This window comes from Nomascus leucogenys, chromosome 4 (genome assembly GCF_006542625.1).
Source record: "Nomascus leucogenys isolate Asia chromosome 4, Asia_NLE_v1, whole genome shotgun sequence".
NCBI lineage: Eukaryota > Metazoa > Chordata > Mammalia > Primates > Hylobatidae > Nomascus > Nomascus leucogenys.
This window is the reverse complement of record NC_044384.1, coordinates 89821870-89845073: the sequence shown is the minus strand read 5'-3', so window position 1 is coordinate 89845073 and position 23204 is coordinate 89821870. Positions and strand designations below refer to the sequence as shown.

The window sequence follows — 23204 nt, the reverse complement described above, 5'->3', positions numbered from 1 at the left end:
GGCAGGAAATAACCTAGTCTATGACCTCAGCATCGTGACTAAGCCAGACAGGACCCCACGGAAGCTCCCACGCATGCGGCTTCCACCCGCACCACGAGGCAGCACAGGCTCACATGGGCAACACAGACGTGCGGGGTGCGGCCACCACAGTAAGCAACGCCGCTGGAGCTGGAGCGCCAAAACACTCAAGCTGCGAGTTCTTATTTAGCAGCTGTGTTTCTGGATGTGCCGTTTTCAAGTTGGGTATTTAATGAAAAAGAGACATCTACGTTAAGGGCTATCAATAATGCTTTGCTTTTCCTTTTCCGGTGTGGCTACCACCTGTCACATTACTAGCTGCTGGCTGGAGTGTAAGATAAAATGGAAGACACCTTTCTGGGACTCGTGCTTCTCCGTTTTGCCTTGATACTCAAAGCCGACGGCGCTCTTATCCACTTTGTCCTTGTCGATACCGTATTTGCCGCCAAAACCTTTGGAGTAATCTAAAAACAAACAAAAAATGACTACTTTAAAAGGAGCAATGAAATCAGTGAACATGCAAGTATTTTATCATTTGATTAAAAAAACGCAAAAATCTTTCAGGTCCACTGTAGGACCACTGAGTAATACAGACAGTATTTAAAGGTGCTATTTATGTGTAATAACAGAAACATAAAGAGTGGTAACCAGAGGTGGGGTGTGTGCCTGCAGCCCAGCTACTCAGGAGGCTGAGAAGGGAGGATCACTTGAGCCCAGGAGGCTGAGTCCAGCCTGAGCAACATAGCAATACCCCATCTCTAAGTTACATCATTAACTAATCTTTTAAAAATTAAAAAAACGGGCTGGGGGAGGGGGCTCAAGCCTGTAATCACAGCACTTTGGGAGGCTGAGGCGGGCAGATCATCTGAGGTCAGGGGTTTAAGACCAGCCTGACCAACATTATGAAACCCCATCTCTACTAAAAATACAAAATTAGCTGGGCATGGTGGCCGACACCTGTAATCCCAGCTACTCAGGAGGCTGAGGTAGAAGAATCACTGGAACCCAGGAGTGGAGGTTGCAGTGAGCAGAGATTGCACCACTGCACTCCAGACTGAGCAACAAGAGTGAAACTCCGTCTCAAAAAAAAAGAAAAAAAAATTTTTTTTAAAGTACAGCAGAGGCTGGACACAGTGGCTCACACCTGTAATCCCAGCACTTTGTGAGGCCAAGGTGGGTGGATCATGAGGTCAAGAGATCGAGACCATCCTGGGCAACATGGTGAAACCCCGCCTCTACTAAAAATACAAAAATTAGCCGGGCGTGGTGGCGCGCGCCTGTAATCCCAGCTACTCAGGAGGCTGAAGCAGGAGAATTGCTTGAACCCGGAAGGTGGAGGTTGCACTGAGCTGAGATCGCACCACTGCACTCCAGCCTGGTGACAGACAGAGACTCCGTCTCAAAAAAAAGAAAAAGAAATAAAGTACAGCAGATGAATTCCTGTAACATCATCCATTGCATCCAGAAGCTAGCAGGAGATAAGAGTTTATGATAAGGCTCTAAGCTCAGGAGGCAGCAGAAGGGCAAGGCTTTCAAAGGCCAGTCTTCACAAACTGAAGCACGCAGGGGGATGCCAGGAAACAGGACAGACACAGCATCCTCCAGAAACTCCACTTCTACTCAGGATGAAGCCATTTAGCATGTCACTGTGATACCAAAACATGACTCTCTCATGGACCCATTAAAAGCACAAAGCAGAGGATCAAGGCCTGGGAGAGAAGGCCTGAGGCATCCAAGGAGCCTTGCATCTGCCCGGGTGCTCGGCCCATGCTCCCAGGCTCCTTGGAGTCACACGCTCATGCGGCTTCACGGAGCATGCGCTGCTCACAACTGCGGTGTCGGGAAGAGGAGGAATGGACAGTTGTTCCCAGGAAAGAGGCAGAGAGCAGAGGCAAGCAGCTCTGTGCAGTAGGCAGGGCCTGACCAGCAGGAAGACCAGGCCAGGCCGCGACAAACTACAAACCAAGCTGCCCTTCAGGCCACCGGCACTTTCCTCAGGGAAATGCCAAGCCAGCATGGTCGGATCTTCCAGTGGAGTTTCTTGGTTTAGGGTACTTTTTTTTTTTCCTGAGTTTTTAAATAGTCAAGCTCTCAGTTTTCAAATGTTGGCGAATATTTTCAAAAATTTAAATGTGCAGGCCAAACAACAGGCGCAAGGAAATGGGCAGGCCACAGCCTCTGCAGCCCTGGGAAATGCTCTGAGTGATGGTGTACAGGCTATGCAGTGGGGAAGGAAGAACTCAGCATAGCCTCCAAAGACAACTTGGCAGTATCTATGGAAATTTTACATTCAATAGCCTTTGACCCAGCAGTTCCATGTCTAGGAGTTGATTCCTTTGAATAATCACTCGTGAACAAAACACAGGTACAAGAATGTTCCCTGCAGTCAATTTGTAGCTGGGCACAGTGGCTCACACCTGTAATCCCAGCACTTTGGGAGGCCAAGGCAGGCTGATCACCTGAGGTCAGGAATTCAAGACCAGCCTGGGCAACATGGCAGAGCTCTGTTTCTACTAAAAATACAAAAATTAGCTGGGCGTGGTGGCATGTGCCTGTAATCCTGGCTACCCGGGAGGCTGAGGCACGAGAACTGCTTGAACCAGGGAGGTGGAGGTTGCAGTGAGCAGAGATCACGCCACTACACTCCAGCCTGGGCAACAGAGCGAGACTCCGTCTAAAAGAAAAAAAAAAAAATTTACAGGTCACACCTGTAATCCCAGCACTTAAGGAAACCAAGGTGGGGGAGGATTGCTTGAGACCAAGGAGTTCAAGACCAGTCCAGGCAACATGGCAAGACCTCGTCTCTACCAAAAATAAATAAATAACCTAAATTCCACATTCAAAAAAGGAATGGTTACATGGACTATGGAATCCTCACACGATGGGGAACTGTGCGGCCATTCGAATTAGGAAAAGCCCACATACACTGGTATGAAAAGAACACCAAACATCTTAAGTTAAAAAATCTACAACATTCATGTGTGCGGAGAGAAAATGCCCTCGTGGGTGTTTCTGCAGCAAACACGTGATTACAGACCATGGGGTCTGCCCCACCTCTCTGTGACTCGTGCTTCTCCGTCTTGCCCTGGTAGTCGAAGCCCACCGCGCTCTTGTCTACTCGGTCAGCCTGCACGCCGTACTTGCCACCAAAACCACTGGAGTAGTCTGAAGAGACAGGGCAGCAATTAGCACGTGGGCCTGAGGACAAACTAAACTGTTCCTTTTGTTAAACTAAGCAAAAGTGTGTAGGGGTTACAACTCACAAACAGATCAAGCGCACATTTTAAAATGTACAAGCCACCCACTGCTCACAACAGGTGCATGCTGGGGTTCCGGGCCCTGTCAGCTGTTACAGGGCAGTTCCTTTGTATGGTCAGAAATGACACTGCATGCCCACTTTGAAAATCAACTGCTCAGGTAAAAGCTGGAAAGCTTCATACAAAGAACCAGCACTTTGGAGGCTGAGGTGGGCGGATCACTTGAGGCCAGGAGTTTGAGACCAGCCTGGCCAACGTGGCAAAACCCCATCTTTACTAAAAAGTAGAAAAATTAGCCAGGGGTAGTGGCACACACCTGTAATCCCAGCTACTTGGGAGGCTGAGGCAGGAGAATCGTTTGAACCCAGGAGGCGCAGGTTGCAGTGAGCCGAGATCGCGCCACTGCACTCCAGCCTGGGCAACAGAGCGACACTCTGTCTCAAAACAAACAAACAAACAAAGAAACAAAACAAAATGAAAAAAATGGAAAGAGAAAGCCTCATATGAAGAAAGCCATGCAGCTGAACACAGGAGACAAGACCCTGATCCTCCGCCTGCCCACACCACAGCTACCTCCACCTAGACTGCACCGAGACTGCGTAAGGACTGAGAGCTTATTCCCCGGATGATGCAATGACACAAAAGAGGAAGAACTAAATAAGCTTGCAAAAAATAAACTGAGGACTTTAAGGTGGCGATATGCTTTGGTCTTTCAAAAATGAGACTGCATGATGTAATCAAGATTAATCACCAGCAGCTAAGACCGTTAAGTGTATAATGAAAACAAGAATTTAACAACTCTGGTTTCTAGCCTTAGAGGGGGAAGGTAGCTTTCTGCCGATCAATCTGCGAGCTCTCTTTTCCAGGAGGAGCGCTGCCCAGATGAAGGGAAGGCGGCTTCTGCTACAAGTGGGAGAAGCCCCACGATGACAGCAGATGTCAGGGCTCCGAGGGGGCTGTGTAACGGGGAATGCATCCATCATGTGGCATCCAGATGATCCGGAAACATGAAGAGGAGGGCAGAGTCCTCCTTGTGGCAACAGCCACCGCTCGGGAAACGGCTTCATGTGGCTGTGACTCTCCCCATCAGGGCCCCTGGAGAGCGGCTCTTTCTGCGCCTTTTGCGTCTTACCTTTCTGGGAGGCGTGCTTCTCAGTCTTCCCCTGGTATTCAAAGCCTACGGCAGACTGTGACGACCAAAAACACATGAAAAAGTGGGGAGAAATACTTTCCAATGTCCCTGAGACAATCTCTCTGAATTCATGACATGAAATTTTAAAAAATATGAAACACATGATGCTGTGACCTCTGGGTTCCTAAGCCAGGTGTGGGTGGCAGTGACGCAAGAGCTCTGGCATCCTAAATGGACAGGCCAGCAAACGTTCTGCAAGGCCCAGTTGGCGGCGCAGGCCAAGCTGTATCCATGGCGACCTGCACCCTCCCCAGCACGCGGCAGCAGGGCATGCTCAGCTGATTCATTCCATGGGCTTCACAAAAACTCGCTTCTCAAATAAGTCATGCTGAGAACATTAATATTAATAACGAGAATAGCAATGGCCACCAGGGGTGCACTCTCACCAGCCAGACACTGCGATGGGGATCTGAGCACACACCCGTGAGATAGGTATGATCATCCCCCTCATTTCACAGACACATAAATTCGGAACTGTGGCTAATATGTCACAAAGCCACAATCTGCCACCGGCATCAGCTCCCTGCTCCCTCCAGGCTCCCGATCGCTCCTCTATTAAACAAAAGAGCCAACAGCCCTGAGCCGAAAAGAATCAAAGAGGCTCGGGCCTAGGATGACTGCAACAACACCCGGATGCAAAGCCTGAGTCCTGGACACAACAAGCGCATCCTGCCCCCCGGTACAGGCTCTGATGTCACTCTGTCACAGTAACACACATGTGAGAAACACGCGTGGAAACAGTCCCTGCTGGCACATTTGGACAGATACAGGGCCGTCCAGTACTGGGGCACATAGCGAAGAGTGACCGCAGGGACTGCTACAGCAAGCCCGCCACATCCTGCTTCCTCTCCCGTGGGCCCAGGCTCTCAGAGCATCCTGGGAGGCAGATGCCCCTCTCTGCACTCCCCCAGAGCTGGAGGGCACCTGCCTGCTACAAGTGGCCCAAAAGGGCTGAGATCTACAGGGAACGCCCCCCTTGCCCCAACCGGCCCCAGCCCCAGTGCCACATCACTCACCTGATCAACTCTGTCCATCTGGACACCAAACTTGCCTCCAAAGCCACGGACCGAGTCCACCTGCGAGCAGTGCTTGGAAAGTTTCGACTGATATTCGTGGCCGACAGCTGACTGGAACAGGGTTCAAACACAAAGCATTAGACACCGACGACACTGCGGCACTTCACTTCCTCCCAGAGCAGGGCTGAGGGAGGCCACCTCCTGGTCAGTGCAGGGAAACCTTACATTAACACACCCATCTGGGGAGCCAAGGAGGGCGACACAACTCCTGGGTGGCCCAGGTCCTTGGTGCAGGCTTTTTTTTTTTTTTGAGACGGAGTCTCGCTCTGTCGCCCAGGCTGGAGTGCAGTGGCGCATCTAGGCTCACTGCAAGCTCCGCCTCCCGGGTTCACGCCATTCTCCTGCCTCAGCCTCCTGAGTAGCTGGGACTACAGGCACCCACCACCACACCCGGCTAATTTTTTGTATTTTTAGTAGAGACGGGGTTTCACCGTGTTAGCCAGGATGGTCTCGATCTGCTGATCTCGTGATCCGCCCGCCTCGGCCTCTCAAAGTGCTGGGATTACAGGCGTGAGCCACCGCGCCCGGCCCTTGGTGCAGGCTTTCATGGCCCACCCCAGCCCTTGGGCTCCTGGAAGCTGCACACGAAACCTGGACACAGGTCACGGCCACCAGTGGGGATTTCTGACATGACTGGGCATGAAGAAGGGACACAGAGCCGGCAGCCTGTGGCAGGATCTGTGAGACCCACTGGTGTGGAGGCTGCTGGCATCTACTAAAGTGGGAACTCTGTGAATCACATGACCAAAGAATCAGCACAAAAAATAGTCTGCGAGCAAACTATTTTGTTCTAATAGACTATAAACAAAAATAGTCTGCAAAACACAGGCTCACATTCGATTTCCGCCGAGCAGCATCCCGTTCAGGCAGGAGCCAGGTGCCAGACCCCACGCCAGCTCATTTCAGCATCATTAATGTTGCCCCATCAGCGCACACAGGTTTGGGGACCTTCTGTTCGCCAAAGCCAGCAGGTAAAGCCCAAGGTTCCCCTGGGCTTTCCAGACCCGGCACCCAGCTCTTCTGTAAATAATGCCTCTGGGACATAGCCACAGCCATTCACAGGTGTGCTGTCCACAGATGCCTCTGTGATTCAGCAACTCCGTTTGGCAGTTCCGATGAGAGACCCTCTGGTCCACAAAGCGGAAAAGATCTCCTATCTCAAAGCGCTGGCCCTGCTCCAGCCCTGACACCGAGGCCCCAGGGTTCTGGGGCTCCCTCCTCACAGCAGAGCCGGGTCAATGGCTCCTTCACGGACAGTGCGGGCACATGGTCCAGCAGAGGGCATGGAGAAAGGCCATGGCACATTGGGATCCCTCTTCTCACTCCCTCTAGTATGTGGAGCCGCTCACGCTAACCCAAGTAGCATCCCACACCGGTGCTGACACAGCAGACAACTCAGAGAGCATCCACTATTTCCCCTATTGAAAAAGCAGGTTTTGCCCTAAGTCTCAGGCCTGTGCTGCGCCCTCTTCTTCCCACATTTGTTCTGAGGTTGGCAGCTGACTCTCCATCCACATGAGCTGTCACCTCCAAACCCTCTGTGGCAGACTGCCCATCCGTGTCCTCCGGGGTCTCATCCAGAAAACAGAGATGAAGGAGTGGCAGAGGCAGACGTGCCAAAGGGATTCTCCAGCATGAGTTTTCATCAGAAGGAAGTTACAGGAAAACTGATCTAAAGACACGCTCAGAATGACAACTAGGCAAAGTTTCCAGCTTTTTGATTGAAAGGGATTCATCTCCAAAATTGCCTTTGATTTTACACTGACAAAATAGCATCTGTTATTAAACAGTCATGCTGGGGAGATTGTATCTTGAAGACTGAATGTGTAGACTCAGGGCTACGGAATGCAAGGAGACGAGGGAGCAAGAAGGAAGCCTGCCCCGCGTGATGGATGCAGCCACTGCTGGCTGCAAGGGAAAGGTGCAGCGTGCTTAGGCCCCAGTGTAAACAGAATCCTGACAGCCCATCTGGGATCCTCTTGCATCTGCTTGTCCTCAATGTGTTCTTTTTGTTCTGGAAGTCTCTAGCACATATTCCTCAAGTCTTAACGCAGAGATTTCAATTTTTAATTTTTTTTTAGTTTCTGGAGTGGGCAAGTTACAAATAACTTTTTTTTTTTTTTTTTTTCCTGTGAGACGGAGTCTCGCTCTATTGCCCAGGCTGGAGTGCAGTAGGGAGATCTCGGCTCACTGCAAGCTCCGCCTCCCGGGTTCATGCCATTCTCCTGCCTCAGCCTCTCGAGTAGCTGGGACTACAGGCACTTGCCACCATGCCCGGCTAATTTTTTGTATTTTTAGTAGAGACGGGGTTTCACGGTGTTAGCCAGGATGGTCTCGATCTCCTGACCTTATGATCCGCCCGTCTCGACCTCCCAAAGTGCTGGGATTACAGGCGTGAGCCACCACCCCTTCGGTTTGGAATCTGAGTTTAATCTATTTATTTTCTGAGACAGGGTCTCTCTCTGTCGCCCAGGCTGGACTGTAATGGTGCGATCACAGGACACTGCCATCTCCACCTCCCAGGTTCAAGTCATCCTCCCAGCTTAGCCTCCCAAGCTGCTGGGACTACAGGTGTGTAACACCATGCTCAGTTAATTATGTTTTTGTAGAGACAGGGTCTCGCTATGTTGCCCAGGCTGGTCTCAAACTCCTGGGCTCATCAGATCCTCCTGCCTTGGCCTCCCAAAATGCTGGGATTACAGGTGCGAGTCCCGTACCTGGCCCTGAGTTATTTTTGACAACGTATCTGTCCCATGGTGCTGACCTGAGCTGAGCGCTAACCTGGCCCCGATGCCGGCTGGGACTGAGCAGCAACAGCACCCCTTGCTGGACACGCCCTGCTAGGACAGTTTTCCAACTTGCTGGCTGAGAGGTAAGAGCAAGGCTCCACAAGCCTCCTTGGTTCCATGAGAGCATTGGCCTAACGGGGTGGGGCACGTGGCGCTGGGCCAGGCACAAGGTGAGGATGACAAGTCCCGACCTTTGAAAAGCCCAGCCCAGAGGGGAGTCTCCCTGGAAAGGACAGCAGGATGAGGCAAGGACAGCTGATGAGGGAAGCAGAGGCTGTCATAGAGACCGCACAGGAGAGAGGGAAGTGAGGGCTCTTCCTGGGAGCTCCTGGCACTTGGGAAGGCCTGAGCTGCAGGTTCCAGGGTGAGCGAGATTCGCACTGAAAAAAGGTGCAGCCCGAGCAGCAGCAGAGAAGCCACAGCAGCTTCCCTACCAGGCTCTCCTGACACATTGCCTTTCTTTTCCCAATATGTAATTTTCCCAACCCAGAGCAGGGAGCCCCATTTTTAGAATAAATGTCTCTCTGTGCTAACTCCCCACAAGCCCCCTAAGCACAGGGCTTGCCTCAGTCTGGGGTGGGAAAGGCTTCTACCTGCTTGCTTCGCTCACTGCACTGAACACAGGGGTCCGTCTGTCCGTGTGCACATGCTTCACTCACTGCACTGAACACATGGATTCTGTCTGTCCGTGTGCACATGCTTCACTCACTGCACTGAACACAGGGGTCCATCTGCCTGTTTACATTCCTAAAAGCTACTAGACTTTTTTAGACTCCAAAGATGATGATTCTGCACACATTGCTCTTCTTGGTGTCAGGGCATCTCTGTGGTAGTGACACAGCAACATCCATGTCTCTTTCCTGCAGATGGCCCCTCACCCCACTCCTCCCCCAGGCTATTTATGGTCATGGTTTGGGGTGCCCTGCTGGCCCACCGCATCATCTACTCTGAGGGGGACAGAGCAAGATGCAGCTCACTGTGACACGGCAACATCATCCCGTGCCCAGCTCAAATGTTCATCCGGCTGGTGCATGAGGTGGGAGAGGGGTATGGAATTACCGACTGGAATCCGACACTGGCTGACACACTTCTTTCCACAGAGTAAAGGCAAGTATCTGTCAGGTCAGAACAAGCTTATGTTGCTCAGACTCAAAAGTTCACCTCCAGGATGTCTGTTTTACTGAAGAAACATGCAAACGCACCGCAATCTCTTCCATTTTCTCTCCAGGAAGGAAAAGGTAGCCCTTCTGAGCTAACATGGTTCCCTCTCTTAAGGCAGAGAGGACCTAAAGCACGGGTGCAGCTGGATGCATTTGGCCAACGTCCTCAATCAACGTCTGCACGGCAGTCTGCATCCCATCAACGACGGCTGCTGGGAGGCTTGCCCAGACCTCTCGAATAGAGCGAGCACTGTCCCCAGCCTGGTGGGCACCGAATTTACACGAGGGAGACTGCTCTGATGGTCACTGAACGCATGAAGGATGTTAGCCAGGCCTTTGGCTGGATTCCGTGTGTGCTGTGAACCATGGGGGCCTACAGATTTGACTTTGGTCTTCGGACTGGCATGATGTAGGCTGCGAGCTGGAACCACAGGCATTGACAGTGATGACACCTGGAGCCAGGATGCTTCTGGACCTCTGTCTTATCACAAGGCTGCCTCTGAGGGCCAATCTCCCTCTCTGGGCCTCCCCACGTAACACCCGTGCTCCAGCACCTGTGAGGGTTCCTAAAGAGCTTTGAAGAAAGCTAGAGTACTTCACGAGCAAGTCCAACCTACAGGGGTCTACTCTGGGCAAATCTCAACCTCAGCAGATGGACTCAAAACTGCTGATCTAAGGAAAGTCTGAGGGACGACTCTGCCACCCAGTCTAGTGGTCCAAGCACACCAGGAGCCTGGCACAGGCAGCCGTGGGCCACTTACCTTATCCATTCGGTCCTGTTCCACACCAAATTTCCCTCCATAGCCATGGGAGGCTTTTGGTCCTGTTTCAAGCTCCTTCTCCTTAAGGGTCTGATGCTCTTGAAAGACATTCTCCCTTAGTTTGTGTATGCTTGAAGGAAGAGATGAAAATAGGAACAAATCAATAAAATAGATGTGCAGCTTTGCCTCCTGGTATGATAAATAAGAACAGGTGACATTATCTTTGTAAATCTGTAAATCTGCTTATCTGATATTCACCGATTCTCTCCCTGCACTGTGCCTTCCTGACTATTCTGCCGGCTAGTACACCCACTTCGGCAGTCCGCCGTGTCAGACGCATGCTCTGTGGGAGACAGAACACGAATCTGAAGGCAGACAGTGGGATCATCCCAAATCCCCGCTAAAGATGGCTCTACTGAAACCTGACCTTTATTTCACACGCAGAAAATAGGAAAGCTGGTCTGTAGTCATCCAGAGGCAGAGGGGGGAAACATGATGCTATGGTCCCTTTCTCAGCCACTGGCAGAAGTCCAGTGGTGCTGAACATTTAGATGGTTCGTCTGTACTTGAAGTACTCCAGCTTTTTTATACATTCAAAGATGAGAGGAAAGCGTTTCAGAATTTAACATCTAAACGCCATTAAAAATTTTTAATATAGCAGATAATGAAACAGATGACAAGGTGTGCTCAAATCCGGCAGGCCGGACACAGCTGTCATTAAGAGACCCCAGAGTGGTATGAAGGCCACTTTGGCATTCGGACTTTCTGCCCAGGAGACACCAGGCCGCCACCTTCGACATCTGGACAACAATCCTAGAATCGAGGATGAAATACAAACCAGGCTTGGAAACCGCCCAATACCCTTATGAGCAGGAGAAAGAAAGACCCCACTCCTCAGACCTGGGAAGGCCCCAGAGCATGAAGAATGGGCTTATTCCCCATGTGTTCCTCTCTGAATCCTAACCAGCCCGAGGCTTTTGTACTGGAGAGTTGCTTTTTCTCCAAGCCACCCTCCAAGACATGTTTTGAAGCCACAGGGAACAGAAGAGATGAGAAGAGCTACAATGACTCAACGAATTCAGGAGTCTGCTCAAAGCCATAGCAAATACCCAAGGCTACAGTGGACTCCCAAGTCAGCCCCATTCCAGTCTCTTGTCCTGGGCAGCCGCACAGCCATTGGAGTTCCGAAGCTGCTTCTGTGGAAGGCAGTGTGCTGAGCAAGCCAGGGAGGGACTAAAACTTGTGTGTAAAAGCCACTGTGGGCCAGGTGTGGTGGCGCACACCCGTGATCCCAGCACTTCGGGAGGCTGAGGCAGGAGAATCACCTGAGCCCAGGAGTTCAAGACCAGCCTAAGCAACAAAAGCAAGACCTCATCTTTACAAGAAATAATAGCACTTAGCTGGCCATGGTGATGTGGGCCCATGGTTCCAGCTACTCAGTAAGCTGAGGTGAGAGGATTGCTTGAACCCAGGAAGTCAAGGCTGCAGTGAGCTATGATTGCACCACTGCACTCCAGCTTGGGTGACAGAGTGAGACCTTGTCTCAAAATAAATAAATAAATAAATCTTTAAAAACAAAATAAAAAGCCACTGTGCAGACTGTGCCTTCTCTTCTGGATGATGGACTGAATCTTTCTCAGCTGAAGGGACCGTGGCCAAGTGGGACAGTCTTCCCAGGATACTGAGGCGGTCAGTGGGTCAGTGGTGCTGCCTTCACAGCCAGGGAAAGGAGGATGCACTCTGAACCCAGCGTGGCCTAAAATAAAAGTCTGAGCATATTTTAAAAGTTCCTTTTATCTACACTTCCTGACGAAAAAAAAAACTGCTCCAAGAGCTGGCATTTTAGATAGTGCCAAGTGAGAAACAATGACAGGGTTCACTCAGTTCCCTACTCTGGGCTTTTGATAAGAACACAAAGCTCACAGTACCTCACTATTAACACATAATCATTTCCAGATAATAAAAAAAAGGGACAGGGCATTTAAGGTCTCGGTTATTCAGACATCTCATACTTTAGAAACCTCTCGCTTGTACGGTAGAGCTTAGGGAAAAATGTTCCCTGATAGAAGACACAATACTGAGAAGCGGACACTCTAAAATTATAAATATGGAAATTGTTTGCAATGGGAATTTAAAAATTACTGAGCACATAAGTATCTAAATATACACATATAAACGCATACATTACATAAATACACATATATGTGTGTGTCTTATATTCATTTACTGCATGGGTATCAGGTCAAGAAGATAAATGCAGTTTCCACATGGGCTGTCTCTCCACAGATGACCATGAGCCCTGTTGCACCTGGGGCTCCACCCGCAGAGGGGCCCTCAGGAGGGTGGTGGCGATGCCTCTTACTTGATATGCTCCTGGTGTCCAGAGCCCTGCACCGTCTTGGCACCCCATCTTTGCTCCTTCTCACTCACGTCATTCTGAAAAGAAAAGCGACCAGTAAATCTCACAGCCTGGGTTGCGACACAGACAAACCACCATCCCATCAAAGAAAAACCCACGAGAGCCACTTCCACTTCATGAAAAGGGAAAGCAAAGGCTGGCGGCTCCTACCACAAAATCAGGGTCGGTCTCCCAGTCATCGGCCCCCGCGTCATCCTGGGCGATGGACACAGCGTGGCCTGCTGAAGCTTTCCACATCTGAAAGAGTGGCCGGGGAGGGGTACGGAGGCCTCAGGGCGCCATCCACAGAGGCCAGCAGACGAGCCCTTTGGCCATAACTACCAAGATTCTAGGCAACCCAGGAGGACGAGGCTGCAGGACCAGCCAATCCTTCGTGATCCCTAAGCCTGAATGACAACCACAGGAGTGAAAGAAACTTCACCTCAGGGTTCTGACACTGCCGTCACCTGGCGTCAGAAATATACTGGAAATACTCTTTGGCTTCGAGTGAGAAAATTTTCTGGAAAATAAAAAAGTCGGGTGTGCACTTACTTTATTCATTAAGAACATATTCCTGTTCTGCTCAATCACGTGATGACAGCTTCCAACCAAAAATAAAAGCACCATTTTGGGTAATGTATTCTAAATATACTAAATGTTACTAATGGTAAATCTCATGGTATGTGTATTTTATCACAATTTTTTAAAAAGTGCACCCATTTTGATTTCAAGTGCTTACTGAAACCATAACAATAATTTTCCTAATTCAGACTTACAATTTAATAAATGTTTCAAGTAATTTATTGGAGAGTTGCTTTACTCTCTACTTGGGAGAAAACAAGAATATAAAATGCCACCTTTTCCTCTATCAGGCAGCTCTGCAAGTGAGCAGCCACCTTCTCCCTCAGCCCCTGAAGACTGGAAGGTTTTCTCTGTTATACAGAACAATGGCACACCTGTAAACCCTAATAAGACAATTCTTGTAACTGCAGTGGTAAAATCTAAACTTTTAAGGTTGTTTTTTTAAACTATGTATAAAAAGAAGTGATTCCTTTGCCACAGAAATAGTAATACAATTTCACATAGGCCACAGAGCAACTGAGATATTATTTTAAATCAAACAACCAGAAGCTGTGCCCAGGGGTCTGAACTGAGGACACCCAATTCACTTTTTCTCAGGCACCATGTTGGGACTCTAGCGCCCTGAATCAGGACGGGACAAAACCCCTTTGCAGCTTCAGACTGTCCAATCTGGCTCCTCCCCCTCCAGCCTGGCTGGGTCTCAAGTCCAAATCCAATGTGACAGTGAGGGACCAATCAGGGCAGCGTGCTCTCAAATTTCTAGGTGTGACTTTGTCTCTCAGGGAAGAACCCTCTGCCAAGGGGTGTAGCAGGACCAACAGTGCCCCTGGAACCTCGTGTCAATGCCCAAAGCATGGCAAGAATTTCGAGTGATCTGCTTTTGCCAGGACTTTAGAGAACAGATGAACTAGAATCTCAAAACGGAAAGGTACAACCAGTCCGTCTTGTCCCAATACGCCCATTTATAAATGAAGCAATGGCTGCAGGAGAGAGAAATGGGATGCTCGGTCTCCGGCTGCCCCATGGCACCATGCTGCCCTGGCGAGGGGGCTGCCCGCCTGCGGGACTTCAGCTGCCTATGGTTCCCACCACTGAGGAGGGCTGCAAGAAAGATGAGAGTCCCTGCAGGGCTGGCGAGGCCACCTTCACCCCCAAGGCAAAGGATAAAGGTGGCAGGTGTCTTTGCCTGGTACTTTTTCAGGCTCATCGGGGAGAGATTAGCAGAGCACAGTCTCTGCTCATCTTCCTGGACACAGCTTCACCAGCGGGAGGGGTGGGCACCTGCGAGCTTCACAGTCCTGCGCCTGGGGGCCCCACCCACTTTCATGGGGTGGGGAAGGGGCCAGATTTCCCCCTCAGGGAGGACAGGAATGGGTTCCCTTCCTCAATTCCAGAGTTTTCTGCAATTGTCTCCTCTAAGTCATATGCAACAGAAACCTGACTTTATTTTTTAAACAATGAAATTTCCTTCCAGAATATTATCATCTCTCTCCCAGTAAATACACAGAAACAGCAACCTCCCCCATTTCCTGTTAAAGGGATTTTTGCCCTTACCATCCACAGGAAAAGAATGTTAGGATGTTCACAATGCACAAGTACCTTTCTTTCCGCTTGGAGATAAAAGGCTGTTCACAAAACTCTGTTGAAAACACAGTAATCCAATGAGGAATTTCCAGGCATTGGGGAATGATTCCGTCTGTAAAAAGATTAAGAGTAAAAAGCTCAGAAGGATGTCTGTTGAGCAGCTCCCTGGGCAAACCCTTCTGTGTGGAGATCTTTTTAGAAAACTTCAGAAATCTTCCCAAACACAACAAGGTTTTGTAATGAAATCTGAGAGGAGGATGGGAAGACTTGCATTTTACTAATGAAAAAGTTCAACAGAGAGAAACTAAAGAAATAAGTTTCAAAAGACTTCTAACTACGTGACGATTTTTTGTTTTTTTGTTGTTTTGTTTTCTTTTTTCGTTTTTTTTTTTTTTGAGATGGAGTTTCACTCTTGTTGCACAGGCTGGAGTGCAATGGCACAATCGCAGCTCACCGCAAACTCCACCTCCCGGGTTCAAGCGATTCTCCTGCCTTAGCCTCCCAAGTGGCTGGGATTACAGGCAGGTGCCACCACGCCCAGCTGATTTTGTATTTTTAGTACAGACAGGTTTTCTCCATGTTGGTCAGGCTGGTCTCAAACTCCCAACCTCAGGTGATCCGCCTGCCTTGGCCTCCCAAAGTGCTGGGATTACAGGCGTGAGGCATCGCGCCTGGCCTACGTGATGTTTCTTATGAATGCAAACAGAAATTATTGCCTTAATTGCTAGTATGCATTTACCGTTTGCTATAATTCTTAGAGATTTTCACTTTTTATTCATTCTAATTAATGACATTATAAAATTGTTACTGTGAGCTTTTTAAAACAATAATATAAGAAAAACACTCCTCAAGAGGATCACGATATGGCCAGGAGAAAAAACCAGTACTGTGACCAGCTATCAAGACATGAGAGCGGCAGCTGGAGAGCCGAGGAGAAGGAGGTTGCATTCCTAATGAACATATATGGTTACCACGCAGGGAGCAAGACTGCAGCTCCCTAGAGGGTGGCCAAGTACACGACCCCTTCCCTAGGACCACACATCAGCCTCAACTGGACACCACACTGCTAGACATCACACATCGATGAATGAAATCCCCTTGTCCCTAGGAACAAGCCGGTCACAGGCAGACTGGTTTCTCATGCATTAGGAACTAGGTGATGGTGCCTGGCTGGCCCTCTTGGTAATTAATTAATTTCCATCTGGTTCCTGACCCAACTATTTGCCCCATCTCTCTCCCCAGTTCCCTTCGGCAACCTAACTTCTACAGACTGCTTGCTACATTCTGGTTACTGCAGTTATTAGTGTAATCAGCAAGCATCTATACAACTCTGCCTAAAAAATTAGCCAGACATGGTCTTGTATACCTGTAGTCCCAGCTACTCAGGAGGCTGAGGTGGGGGAACTGCTTGAGCCCAGGAGCTCAAGGGTGCAGTGAGCCATGATCACACCACTGCACTCCAGCCTGGGAGACAGAGAGAGACTCTGTCTCATATATAAATCAATCATAAAGTAAAAAATAAAAATCTACTCATGAGCAGCTAAGGATAAGCTCAGACCCACAATTTTATACTCTCAATATCTGAAGTTTAAAAAAAAATCACAAAAATAACTAATAGAAAATAAGCTTGTTTTGTGGATCCAAAGATAAAGCCTCTAGACCCCTACCTCAAAACCATACAGAAAAATTAACTCAAAAATGAACTAAAATCCTAAAAGGGTGTAAATTTTTGTGACTTTGAATTTGGCAATAGTTTCTTAGCTATGACACCAAAACACAAAAGGAAAAACATAAATTGTACAAAATTAAAAACTGTGCTTCATCAAGAAGGTGATAAGATGATCCCGAGAGAAAACTATTTTGAACCATATATCCAGAATATTATAAAGAACTCTTGGCTGGGCGTGGTGGCTCACGCCTGTAATCCCAGCACTTTGAGAGGCCAAGGCTGGCGGATTAGGAGGTCAAAAGATCGAGACCATTCTGGCCAATATGGTGAAACCCCGTCTCTACTAAAAATACAAAAACTAACTGGGCATGGTGACTCGTGCCTGTAGTCGCAGCTACTCGGGAGGCTGAGGCAGGAGAATTGCTTGAACCCGGGAGACAGAGGATGTAGTGAGCTGAGATTGTGTCACTATACTGCAGCCTGGCAACAGAGTGAGACTCCATCTCAAAAAAAAAAAATAAAAAAAAAAAGGAACTCTTATAATTCAATAAAAAGGATGAATAATCCCATTTAAAAATGGTTGAAGGAACTGAAGAGACATTTCTTCAGAGGAGATATACAAATGGCCAGCAAGCTCAGGAAAAGTTTGTTCAATGTCATTAACCCTCAGGGAAATGCAAATCAAAACCACAATGAGAACCCACCTCATACCCACTAGGATGACTAAAATAAAATAGCCAATGACAAGTCTCAGCAACAGTGTGGAGAAACTGGAAGCCTCATAGACTGCTGACAGGGATGTTAAATGGAAAATGTCTGGCAGTTCCTCAGAAGGTTAAACTCAGGTACTGTATGACTCAGCAACTCCACTCCTAGGTCTATGCCCAAGAGAAAAAGTATAAGCACACAAAAACTTGTGCATGAGTGTTCAGAACAGCAGTATTCATAGCAGCCAAAAAACAAACACTCCAAATGTCCATCAACTGATAGATACATAGCATGCGGTCTACCTAACACAAAGGCATTTTATTCTGCCACAAAGAGGATCCAGCAGTGACACCTGCTACAGCATGGAGGGACCTCAAATCCATTATGCAAAGGAAAACCACGCACAAAAGACCACATATTATATGATTCAATTTCTAGGAAATGTCTGGAGTTGGCAAATCTACAGAGACAAAAGATACATTGCTGGTTGCCCAAGGCTGGGCGGATGGTGGTGGTGAGGATCAGGAGGTCATGGCTAAAAGGTACAAGGGCTTCTTTTTGAGGTGATAAAATTATTCTGAAATTGATTGTGGTGATAGTTGTACAACTGCATGAAGATACTAAAAACCAGTGGATAGTACACATTAAACAGGCGCATTGTATGGTATGTGAATTATATCTCAATAAAGCTGTTACAATATGGGTCAAAAGAAGATAATGACTCTGTTCAACCTCAATATTAAACCTTCCTTGCAAACGTCAGTGTACAAATCAAGATTGCACAAAGGTGAGGTAATCTTGCTGTCTAGACAGAGTGAAAAATTCCTCTATACAAGAATTTTTTTTTCTTTTTCAGACACAGTCTTGCTCTGTTGCCCAGGCTGGAATGCAATGGCGCGATCTCAGCTCACTGCAACCTCCATCTCCCAGGTTCAAGTGATTTTCCTGCCTCAGCTTCCCGAGTAGCTGGGATTATAGGCATGCGCCATCACACTCAGCTAATTTTTTATATTTCTAGTAGAGATGGGGTTTCATTATGTTGGTCCAGGCTGATCTCCAACTCCTGGCCTCAAGTGATTTGCCAGCCTCAGCCTCTCAAAGTGCTGAGATTACAGGCATGAACCACTGTGCCTAACCGCCCCCCAGCAGCCTTTTTTTTTTTTTTTGAGACAGAGTCTTGCACTGTGGCCCAGGCTAGAGTGCAGAGGCACAATCTCAGCTCACTGCAACCTCTGTGTCCCAGGCTCAGGTGATCCTCCCACCTCAGCCTCCCGAGTAGCTAGGACTACAGGAATGCACCACCACACCCAGCTAATTTTTCTTTTTTGTTTGAGACGAAGTCTCACTCTGTTGCCCAGGTTGGAGTGCAACAGCATGATCTCAGCTCACTGCAACCTCTGCCTCCTGGGTTCAAGCAATTCTCCTGCCTCAGCCTCCTGAGTAGCTGGGACTACAGGCACCTGCCACTACACTCAGCTAATTATTCTTTTTTTTTTTTTTTTTTTGAGACGGAGTCTCACTCTTTTGCCCAGGCTGGAGTGCAATAGCGTGATCTCGGCTCGCTGCAACCTCCACTTTCCAGGTTCAAGCAATTCTCCTGCCTCAGCCTCCTGAGTAGCTGGGACTACAGGCATATGCCACCACGCCCAGCTAATTTTTTGTATTTTTTTTTTTTAAGTAGAGACGGGGTTTCACTGTGTTAGCCAGGATGGTCTCAATCTCCTGACCTCGTGATCTGCCCACCTCAGCCTCCCAAAGTGCTGGGATTACAGGTGTGAGCCACCGCACCTGGCCAATTTTTCTATTTTTAATAGAGATGGGGTTTCTCCATGTTGCCTAGGCTGATCTCGAAACTCCTGGGCCCAAGCAATCCACCTGCCCTTGGCCTTCCAAAGTGCTGAGATTACAGGTGTGACCCACCGAGCCTGGCCGAAGAATGTTTTAAATGACAGGACAGAACCAGCCGTCCAGCATCAGCTTTCCATTAGCCTCAGCATCTATGGCAGAGCAGGAGGAGAAAGGAAACAGACACTTGCATAGCCAAAATCACCATCACAGGCACACTCCCTGCACCACACTTACTCATGGGAAACCCAGCCTCCAACATTTACTCCGTTTACTCAAAGCAGTACGTGAGCAGATGGGGTGGGCTTGGGCCACAGTGAAAGCCAAGCCTGCTCCTGGAGCACAGTCCCCTGCTCTTGGCTGGCCCAGGCCATGGGAATACTGCAACACAAGGCAGCAACCAGCGCTCACAGCAAATCACACTCTCAGGACACCTTTTCTGAGCACCTACTGCGTGGCACAGACTGAAGATCTGAATTGCCGATTATGTGCACTGTCATTTTAAAAGTGTTTTAAAAACAAGTCCATCAAAATGCTACAACTAAAAGTCGGCTTTAGCTGGGCCTGCAGTCCCAGCTACTTGGGGGGCTGAGGTGGGAGGATGGCTTAAGGCCAGCAGTTCAAGGTTGCAGTGGCAACCTTGGCAGTTCAAGATGGCACCTGTGAAGAACCTCTGCACTCCAGCCTGGGGACAGGGTCTCGCTCTGTCACCCAGGCTGGAGGACAGTGGTGTGATCGAGCTCACCGCAGCCTCCAATTCCTGGGCTTCAGATCCTCTGCCTCAGCGTCCCAAGTAGCTGGGACAACAGGTGCACGCCAACATGCCCAGCGATTTTCTTTTTTTCTTTGTTGTAGACACAAGGTCTCCCTATGTTGCCCAGGCTAGTCTGGAACTCCTGGCCTCAAACGATCCTCTCACCTTGGCCTCCCAAAGTGCAGGGATTACAGATGGGAGCCACCGCACCCCGCCCCAGGTCAAAAGAAATTTCTTTTCAGTAAGATTTAGCAGAAGGTTAGCTTCTAGTTCTAGGGGACCTAATATCAAAACAACCCTGCCTCCCCAACTTTTTATTGACTCCCACTTGAAAGACTCTTCCTTGTTCCTTGAGTGTCTGGCGAATACTTCTCTAACCAGAGGAGAAATAGGACTGACTCAGTGCTCTGGAGCCGGTGACTCACCCACACGGTCAAACACCGGAATGGAGACAGGGGCAGGCGGCCAGCCCCTCCTGCGCCGCAGCCTTGGGCCCGGCCGGGCTTGAGGGCTGGATCATGCCTGAAGGACCTAGTGGGTGAAGTTCCCCCGACAGAGCCTGCGCAGCCAAGTCAACACTGAGCCCAAACGGAGCGCATGGGATTCCAGGGAGCGCTCATCCGATGCCTCCGGAGCTTCCTTCAGCAGAAAATGAATTCCTCCCCAAGGGGCCCGACACGTCCACAGATTCCAGTGGGAGGAAGCCCTGTCCCTTCTCACCAGAGGCCTTCTAGCTTCAGGGATCAGGCATCCCTTAGACTATCCAGGTGATGGAAACATTAACAGAAAGCCCCAAAGCACCGTTCTGGTGATTTTAAACACACCCCGAAGGAGGGACGGTTCCAAATTTAGAGCCTCACGACTAGCTGCAGCCGCGCCTCGCTGCCTCCACTGACCTGATTGCAAAACCTCCGCTCAGGTGCAGGCCGGGCGGATCCCCAGCTGCTCCCCCACGTCCCACAGCGAGCCCCTCAAAGTCGCGCACCCCAGCCGCCTTGACCCCGCGGACCCCATCCCTTTTCCCTGCGCCTGGATCCCTTCCCCTGGAGCCCCAATCCCCTCCCCTCGGACCCTATACCTTTCCTCCGCGCCCCGATCCCTTCCCCTCGAACCCCAATTCCCTTCCCTCAGACCCCATCCCTGTAGCTCTGCGCCTGGACCCCTTCCCGTCAGACCCCAATCCCCTCCCCTCGGACCTCATCCCTTTCCCTCTGCGCCCGGACCCCTCCCTCTCAGACCCCTCGCCCTTTCCTTGAGATCCCCCCACACCCACCTTCCATGGCCCCTCGAACCCCGGCCCCCTCCGCTCGGACCCCCGAACCCCACAGGCCCAGACCCTCTCCCTCGGGCCCCAATACCCTCCCCCTCGGAGCCCATCCCCCTCTCCTATTCCCTCGGACCCACGATCCCTCCCAGCCTGGCCTCTCTCCTGCCCTGGAGCCCCCCCCAGGCCCAGGGACCCTCCCCTCAGAGCTGAGACCCCAATTTGGCCCCTCTCTAACCTTCCTCCGCGGACCCCAGACCCAAGTCCTCCGTGCCCCCTTGCCCCCTGGGGCCCAGACCTGTCCTCGTGGCCCTCGCGGACCCCCGGCCCTCGCCCTGCCCCGCCCCAGGCCGGGAAAGCCTCGCCACTCTGCCCCGGCCCCCGAAACTGCGAGAGGAAGAGCGGTGAGACCGCTGCGGCCGCCGCTTCCTTCCCCTTTCGCGGCCAGGCGATGCCACAGGAGGGAAGAAGCAGAGCTGGGCCTGCACCCCGGGCGGACGCCGCGCTCGCTCACCGCCGCCTGGGGTCGGTCCGGCCTGGGTCGACCCTGGATCCCGCCGCGCCCGCCGCTCCCGCCGCTCCCAGGCGCCAGGCTCTACTTCCGGTTCCGCGGGCGGGGGCGGGGTCGCATCCGGGTCCCCGCGCGGCCCCGCCCCCTCCCGCGCCCGGGCCTGCAAGACCTCCTGGGGTGCCCCCGCAGCTGGCTAAGCGCTAGCCCGGCCTGTGGTGAGTCTGCAGGGCTCGCCCGAAAGTAGCGTTGCGCGCGCAGAGGAGGGGCGCTGAGAAGCACACAGCCCGCGGCGGGGTCTCAGGATTCGCGGCGCTGCCCGGGGCCGGGGGAAGGAAGCCAGCCGAGGAGACGCACGTGCCCTGAGCTCGGGAGCGGGGAGCCTCTTCATCTCTCCATCCTCCCTCCGCCCGCACACTCAGCCGTCCTCGTCCGCTCACCATGCACCCCCACCCCAGAAAGGGCCACATGCGTGCCAGGGACGCGAGCCCCGGCCACAGGGACCTAGCAGCCTAGAAGGTGAGTCAAGCGTTAAACCACGTGGGTACTCACCTGGGAAATGAGATAAATGCCAAGAAGAAGTGAGAGTTTCATAACATCGTACTGGGGAGACGGTAGGACCTGAACCCCTGGGAGACCAGAGGTTTCTTTGGGCGATTCACATGTTAGCCAAGATGTGAAGGCCTCATAGGAGTAAACAAGGTAAGGAGGGAAGAATTTTCCAGGCAGGCCAACAGCAGGTTCAGAGGCCCCAAGGTAGGAATGGTCTTGCAGCAGGGGAACAGCTCAGCATGGCAGAGGGCTGGTGGTGCAGCGGGGCTGTGGTGTGAGAGGGGCCAGGTCATGCAGAGGCCGAAAGAGCACAGCGAGGACCTCGGTCTTTATTCTGGGAGACATGGGAAGTCCTTGGAGGAAGTTAAGCAGATAAGAGACATCATGAAGTTTGGGCCAGGCGCAGTGGCCCACGCCTGTAATCATAACACTATGGGAGGCTGACATGGGTGGATCGCCTGAGGCCAGGAGTTCGAGACCAGCCTGGTCAGCATAGTGAGACCCCCCCCATCCCACCCCCCGCCTGCCATCGCTAAAAAAATAGATAAGACATCATGAAGTTTGAATTGTAATGAGATCACTGTGGCTGCTGTGTGGAGAATGGATGGGAGAAGGGCCAGGTAGAGCCTAATGTAGCCAATTCGGGCAGACCGCTGGTGGCAGGTAAGATGGAGAGAAGTGGATAGATGCCAAGAGGCATTTAGAAAGCTAAACTGTCAGATGTGAGGATGAATTGGAAGTGTGGGTGGCAGAAGGAAATGTCAGATGTTGATCATTTTTTTAAAGGTAAAATCATGACCTTCATACACATATAAAATGAACACGTCAAATATTTTATTTAACTCAATAATGAATACATCATAAGTTGTTACAAATTGTTTAAAGAATTTGGCCAGATGCAGTGGCTCACGCCTGTAATCCCAACACTTTGGGAGGCCAAGGCAGGAGGATTGCTAGAGGTCAGGAGTTTGAGACCAGCCTGGGCAGCATGGCAAGACCCTGTCTCTACCAAAAAAAAAAAATTCTTAAGAAAAAAATTAGCCAGGCATGGTGGCCTATACTTGTGGTCCCAGCTGCTCTGGAGGCT

At 50.5% G+C, this 23204-nt stretch overlaps 1 protein-coding gene across 3 annotated transcripts in view; it reads right to left on the bottom strand.

Annotated features, from left to right (window-relative positions):
* CTTN (cortactin) overlaps positions 1–21684 on the bottom strand; it is a 38903-nt gene extending 17219 nt beyond the window's left edge. For all 3 annotated transcript variants that reach the window (XM_030811429.1, XM_030811430.1, XM_030811431.1), the window contains exons 1-9: positions 21572–21684; positions 14833–14929; positions 12823–12909; positions 12616–12689; positions 10254–10383; positions 5484–5594; positions 4408–4462; positions 3073–3183; positions 372–482 (exon numbers count right to left, since the gene is read on the bottom strand). In XM_030811429.1, the coding sequence (XP_030667289.1) occupies positions 372–482; positions 3073–3183; positions 4408–4462; positions 5484–5594; positions 10254–10383; positions 12616–12689; positions 12823–12909 (679 nt within the window). In that variant the 5' untranslated portion in view covers positions 14833–14929; positions 21572–21684. The remainder of the gene's footprint in view (positions 1–371; positions 483–3072; positions 3184–4407; positions 4463–5483; positions 5595–10253; positions 10384–12615; positions 12690–12822; positions 12910–14832; positions 14930–21571) is intronic.
* Between the last annotated feature and the right edge of the window lie 1520 nt (positions 21685–23204).